General features: G+C 49.2%; 1 protein-coding gene across 6 annotated transcripts in view; it reads right to left on the bottom strand.

Moving 5' to 3' along the window:
* The window catches only part of LOC108251705 (sodium/calcium exchanger 1-like), an 11,852-nt gene extending 6,210 nt beyond the window's left edge, over nucleotides 1-5,642 (bottom strand). For 4 of the 6 annotated variants that reach the window (XM_017442096.3, XM_025003117.2, XM_017442098.3 and 1 more), the window contains exons 1-3: nucleotides 5,504-5,642; nucleotides 2,873-4,659; nucleotides 507-610 (exon numbers count right to left, since the gene is read on the bottom strand). In XM_017442096.3, coding sequence (XP_017297585.1) covers nucleotides 507-610; nucleotides 2,873-4,635 — 1,867 coding nt within the window. In that variant the 5' untranslated portion in view covers nucleotides 4,636-4,659; nucleotides 5,504-5,642. Of the gene's footprint in view, nucleotides 1-506; nucleotides 611-1,056; nucleotides 1,164-2,872; nucleotides 4,660-5,503 lie in introns of all 6 variants that reach the window. The other 2 variants (XM_017442095.3, XM_017442097.3) reach the window with 1 other exon arrangement.
* Between the last annotated feature and the right edge of the window lie 1,343 nt (nucleotides 5,643-6,985).

Genomic DNA, 6,985 nt, shown 5'->3' with positions numbered 1-6,985 from the left:
ACTTCCTGTTTACACACCAGCTCACTTCCTGTTTACACACCCGCTCACTTCCTGTTTACACACCTGCTGGCTCACTTCCTGTTTTCCTGCCCGCTCACTTCCTGTTTTCCTGCCAGCTCACTTCCTGTTTACCTGCCCGCTCACTTCCTGTTTACACACCAGCTCACTTCCTGTTTACACACCCGCTCACTTTCTGTTTACCTGCCCGCTCACTTCCTGTTTACACACCAGCTCACTTCCTGTTTACCTGCCCGCTCACTTCCTGTTTACCTGCCCGCTCACTTCCTGTTTGGCCTTTGCTGGAAGGTTCTGCTCAGGACATTTTTCCTGACTGCAGTTCACATTTAAAGGTTAAACCTCACTGAAAGGTAAAACTCCGCCCCCTGCTGGCGGAAACTCCCTGACAGTCCTGACCAATAAGAGGCCAGCTGACAGAAGGAAGAAGCAGCAGAGAGACAGCAGCAGGAGAGGTCAAAGGTCAGACAGGTAAAGGTGCGTCCTCACACCTGTCCATCTCCTCCTGTCCCAGTACGGCTCCTGAAGCTCCACGTAGAAGCTGGCCTTCTTATCGTACTCCTCCTGGTCAATTATTTTAACAGATATGGTTTTCCTGTGGGGGAGGGGGGGTCAGAGGTCAGGGTTCATGCATTAGTTCACAAACACACAGGTGGGGGAGGGGGTCCATCCTCACAACCTCACCTGCCTGCAGGTGAGACGGATCAGAATCGTAGAAAATTCACCACAAATTATCCCAAAGTTTCAACAAAAATCCTCTCAAGATGTTCTTAGTTTTCATCTGAATTTGTTCCTAAGTACCAGAGGTTCTCCCAAACGTCGGACAATAATTCTCACTAATTTCTCTGAAATTTCCAACGATTTTCTTCTCAAATATTTACCTAAAATTCTCCATACCTTAAGGTTTGTCAAGAGACGAGTTAACTTTAGCCTGAACTGAAGCAAACTGAATGTTTCCTGCCAGGAGCTGAGGTGAGTCAGGATTAACAGAGGTCAAAGGTTAGTTCAGAGGTGGGCGGGGTCAGGGCAGCGGTGCCCCACCTTTCCGTTCACTCATCTCCAGCAGCTGCGGCTCCCCGATTTCTAGGAAGAAGTTCTTGTTCTTCTCATACTCCTCATCATCGATTATTTTGAGCTGAATTATTTTGCTGCGACAGAAAAAAGCAGAAAAAATGTTGCAGGAAAAAAAAACGAGCCGAGGAGCAAAAGAAAGGTGAAGAAAAGCAACAGGAAGTCAAACCACAACAAGCAGCCGAAAGGTTCAGCTAAAGATGTTTGAGATAAATCAAATAAAAAATAACTCCTGTAAGTTTAAAACCCGAGTTCAACGCCTCAGGCTCTGAAAATCAGACTCAAGCTGAGTCTGAGAGTCCAAATTCAGAATAAGAGATAAAAACAGTCGAGTCTGTCTTCAGGCCCGGTTCTGAGTGGAGGCCGGAGGCGTGGCGCCGGGCCAGCACCGACCTCCCCGTCGTTGGTTCTGACAGAAACCGGCTGCAGGCATCTGGCTGTTTTATGGGCCGAGGCTGCTGAACGCCGGCCGGCCTAATAAGGAAGAAGCTTTAAAGTGTTTATCTGCTCCACTCACCAGGACTAACAGAACCAGCTCAGATCCATCAGAACTGATCGGACCTGATGAGTCTGAGACATGTTCAGAGGACCTGCAGCCTCCTCCTCACAGCAGAACATCATCACACCGTTCATTCATTCTGAAGGACTTTACAAGAACCAGTTAAAGGTCCTGGAATGGTCCAGTCCAAGACCTCAGTCCAGCTGAGGACCTCTGGTTGTTGGACACAAGCAGCCCCGTCCAACCTGAAGGACCTGCAGACGTTTGGACATGAAGAACGGAAAGAAGGTCCAGGTTAGACGGACCTAAAGAGACTCTTTCTACAAAACAGAAAGATGTGTGGTTCTTCTACAGAACCTGCTTGGAGAACCAGCTTGGGTTCAGACCACAGACACATAAACAGGAAGAAAACCTCTGTGTGGATCCAGAGCCGACCTATCAGAGGGAGGAAAACTCTTCCAAATGTGACCAATCAGAGCGAAGGATAATCAGCTCAGCAAATAAACAGTGAAGTTCTGCGAGGTGAGGTCACCTCCTCGGGTTCTGATAAACAGAAACTCCTGAAACACAGAACAGATCCGTCCGGATCCACAGGTCCTCCTTCAGGATTCTCAGGAATGTCTAACATGTCCCTGTCCTCTCTGTCCCTGTCCTCCCTGTCCCTGTCCTCTCTGTCCCTGCCCTCCCTGTCCCTGTCCTCCCTGTCCCTGTCCTCCCTGTCCCTGTCCTCTCTGTCCTCTCTGTCCCTGTCCTCCCTGTTCCTGTCCTTTCTGTCCCTGTCCTCTCTGTCCATGTCCTCTCTGCCCCTGTCCTCTCTGTAGCCACATCGTCCCCAGCTGCAGCCACATCGTCCCCACCTGTAGCCACATCGTCCCCACCTGCAGCCACATCGTCCCCACCTGCAGCCACACCGTCCCCACCTGCAGCCACATTGTCCCCAGTTTTTGTCCAACTAATATTTATCTACAACACGGTTTTGGATGTGGACATTTGGGTCTGGAGCCTGGGATGTTTCCTGCAGGAGTTAAACTACAGCTCTAAGGCTAAAGAATCACTTTAGGAGAAAACATCCCATATTTTTTGATCATGATGAAAATGTCTTCTGGGGTTTGTTGAGCCTGAATTTAATGGAGACCTTGGATGTAATTTTTATCTTCTACCATCATCTGAACTGTCGTTAGAACGTCTCAGGTATGAATGAAACCAGAGAAGGAGCCTTAGACCTCACCGCCGGTCGAACTCTGTAAACTGTTAAAAGCTGCTGTTGTGGAGAAGAGTTTTACTCACAAGATCTCATCATTCTCAAATTCCAGCACTCCGTACGTGTCCTCAAAGTCTTCTCCGCCTCCTTTTGCTGTCCCTTCGATGGTTTTGTACGGAACCATCACAACGCCTCGAGCGCCTGAGTTCCGCATCACCTTCACCTCCATCATCCCAATGCTCTCGCTCACGGTCACCACCGGCTCCTCGAAGGTGAAGATCCCAGCATGATCGTCGTCAAAGATGGTGACGGTGGCCGTGCACGACAGCCCCAACCCTGCGACGGTATCGACGTGGTTTGTCTTGTGGCTGATTGGATCATCTGATTGGACCCTCACGTTGCTGAGGTGAACCAGGAAGTGCTCATCCTCCTCAAAGATGTCGTCATCAATAATATCAACGCAGATTTCCTTTTCAGTCTCGCCTGGTTTGAACACAACAGTTCCCTCTGTGAACCGGTAGTCTGAGCCAGCGTTGGCGGTGCCATCTTCAGTCCGGTAGTTCACAGAGAGTGTAGTTGTTAAATCTCCACCTCTCCGGACCACGTTAAGTGCCACGCTGCCGCAGTTCTCCAGACACTGGTAGGATCCAGGGTCAAAGAAGACCTTGGAGGAGAAGCTGTTCACTGACACCTCCGAGCAGATGTCATGCTGGGTGATCCTCTTGGCCTGGTCAGCAGCATGTTTCTTCAGGACATTCCCCGCTCCTGTCATGATCCTGGTCGCCTGGCACCGGTAAAAGGCTCGACTCTTCTGCTGCTGGGTTAAAAGATGATAATTAGCTAGTTCCATCAGCTGCTCCATCTCCTTCTCTGGATGTTTCTGTTTCAGCTCCTTCAGGATCCTGGCCATCTCTCTGCGGGTCTCCTCCTCATCCATCTCCTTCATCTCACACCTTGCCTCCCCATCCAACAGTTCATCACCGTGAGAGTTCAGCATTTTTCCGTCCATTTCAACGTTGACCTTCGATGGCAGCTCCGGCTCGCCTTCAGTCTCAATAATCATTCCTTTCTGCTTCCCGGCTCGGTATCGTTTGTATACATATTTGTAGAAAAGAAGTCTGCGGTCTGCCACGTAAGCCAATCCAACACAAAAGGGGAAGAAGAAGAGCGTCAGAAGCCCCTCCCATATCTCAACAACCCCTGGAGAAAAGACGGCCAGGATCAGGTAGAGCCAGGTGTAAGCAAAAACGCTCCAGGTGGCGGTGACGAAGAAGACCCGCAGATGTTTGACCTTCCGGGTCTCTCCGTCGGGGATGACGGACACGCACAGGCCGATGATGACAAACATGTTGAAGGCAGCACTTCCTACGATGGTGTTGGGACCCAGCTCACCGGCGTCAAAGTTGTGACCACAAACCTCCACGACTGACAGGAGGATCTCAGGTGCAGATGAACCCAGCGCCATCAGGGTCAGGTTGGACACGGTCTCGTTCCAAATCCGAACCGTCGTGGTGATTTTTTCACCATTTGGTTTCTTTATGGTGATCTTCCTCTCTTGTGAGGTGATCACCTCGATGGACGCCATGAAACGATCAGCTATGATGGAGACTCCCAGGAACATATAGGCCAGTCCCACAAAGTAAATGGTGGCTCTGGCCAGTCGGTCGGTGAAGGCCGGGTTTAATGGCTTCCACACGGGCAGGATGACGCCTTCGATGCACTCTGTGCCGCCACCGCACCTGGTGTGGTTGTCAGCTGTGCTGTTGGAGGTTAGGGTCAGAGGTGAGCCTCCTGCAGCTGAGATGATGGTGAGTAAAAAAAGCAGCAACAAGGTCCCAGCTTGACTCATGGTGACGCTTCAGCTCTGCCCAGTCTGTAAGACACAGAAACAGCCCCGTCATGACTGGAACCGACGAGTTCTCGTTCTGCCGTAAAATCAGACTCACCTCATGTACTTCCTGTCAGAAGCGACTTCATCAGATCACTAATAATTTCAGACCAACGTCAGTGAAGAAATGTTTATCTTTAATGTGACCTTTATCTCTAAAGCCTTAAACTCATACTCTGAAACTGGATTTTGGACTTCCTGTCAAAAAGCCCCGCCCCTTTTGGGAGAAAACAAACTGTAAACCTGAAAATTATAGCTGTGTTGTGCCTCAAAGTTTCTGTTTTATTTTTCCTAACAACGAAAATAAATACAGGTTTGTATTTTTTCCACTGGGTGGCGCTGTTCGTCCAATCTGATGAACTTCAGACAAATATTTCTAAAGGTTTGATCTAATCCTCTTAAAGACGGAGGTTTCTGGGACATTGTGCTGACTGAAGTGCATTCTGGGGCCCTGTCCTGTCAGAGGACGTGTCCTCTGACAGAAACCACCCGAGGCTACAGCCCCGGGTGTCCCGATGGTCCAAGAACCACACGGATGAGAAATAAGAATCATTACAACTCCAGTTACAGCTGAACCCACTGAGAGCTACAGCGAGCAGACATGAAGATAAACGAAGCTCCAGATGTTTCTGCTCATCGTTCCTGAATGTCTTTGGTGGGTCTGGCTGACCCGAGGTGTCTCCTTGTCTTCAAAAAGAAGCATTAAGTTGCTTCAATGTATTATTTAAGAACAAACCTTCACATTACTTCACATTACTCTACATTACTCTACACCACTATCCGGGCAGCGTCACCCTGAAGTATTCACGGTGTTCGGATTCAAACTTACCGTCTGTGAAACACAGAAGAGCAGAACTCATGGACGGACGTTTTAGGATCCGAGTCGTCCCTGAAAGACGAGGAGACAGAAGCTGTAAACTGCAGCTCAGTCAGCCAACATGTGGAGGACAAACAGAGACGGCGCCTGCTCTGAGCCTCCTCCCTCCTCTTCCTCACTTCAGCATCTCAAGGACGAGCTCTCAGCGTTTATCGGGGCTCTGACCTTTGACCTTTGCTTTCCTGCAGGTCTGAACTCTGTTCCTGTTCTTTTAGTTTTATATAGATATTAAAACATAAAACTTTTATACTTTATAAAATATTTTACTTTATTTACAAACAATAAATAATTCTCAGACACTGAGATCTCTTCAACTCCTGCTTTCTTTTCTTTTAGCCACAATAAAGCTAATTGTAGCTTTTAGCTTCTGTTCGGCTTTTTATCATTGTTCCAAGTTTCAGCTTCTTCACTGAAGTTTTTTATTTTTATCTAAAGATGTTTGATGTTACGGCTGCAGGTTCAGTTCAATGATTCCTTACAATCGTTCTTTCTCACATTAAGAACATTAAGAACATTAAGAACATCAGGAACATTAAGAACATTAAAAACATCAGGAACATCAGGAACATTAAGAACATTAAGAACTCTACAGAACCACACAACAACCTGCCTGCAACAAAACTAAAAACATGTCAAAACATAATTAGAACCGTTCTAAAACTAATCCAGAACATGACTTCCTGTCACGGCCCCCTGTCTCCTCTGGGCTCGGTCGGACTGAATAAAGCCCGTTTCTGCTGAGTAAACCGGGCCTTTTGGGCCAGCCGGACTCACCTGCGGTCCTGATGGAGCAGCAGGAGCAGCAGGAGCACACGGGGTGTTCAGGACGGAGAGCTGTGCCTGATAACTGCTCTAAATTTAACAGAAACACCCCGTTGGTCACACAGCGTCCCGTGTCCTGCCTATCTCCCGTCTCCCGGCGGCTCCATGGCCATACAAGGTTCTGCTGGGCCCGGGTCCGTCCAGCAGCTCCTCGTCCCGCCGACACCCAGGGGGAGATAAGGGCCGCCATCTGATGGCCGCCTGTGGAATCCTGCGTTAAGTGTTCCCTTCATCCCGCGCCACAGGACTGATTTTCCACAGGGACAAGGTGGCATCCAGAACCAGAGACCACGAGGTCCAGAACCAGGTCTGAGGACCAGCCTGCAGGGTCTGAGCCAGAACATCTGAATGTTTCTGTTCCTGTGTTCAGAGTTTGGGTGTATGACCTCTGACCTCTGACCTCTGATAGGAACCCACCAGTCCTCCAGCAGAGAGACACTCTGGTCCAAACAGGATCGGGTTTAGAGCTCCAAACAGAACCGGGTGTAGAGCTCCAACAGGACCGGGTGTAGAGCTCCAACAGGACCGGGTTTAGAGCTCCAACAGGACCGGATTTAGAACTCCAACAGGACCGGGTTTAGAGCTCCAACAGGACCGGGTTTAGAGCTCCAA

Source organism: Kryptolebias marmoratus, linkage group LG3 (assembly GCF_001649575.2).
Source record: "Kryptolebias marmoratus isolate JLee-2015 linkage group LG3, ASM164957v2, whole genome shotgun sequence".
NCBI classification, from domain to species: domain Eukaryota; kingdom Metazoa; phylum Chordata; class Actinopteri; order Cyprinodontiformes; family Rivulidae; genus Kryptolebias; species Kryptolebias marmoratus.
Note: the sequence above shows the minus strand (reverse complement) of the source record. Positions and strands in the feature narration are given on the sequence as shown.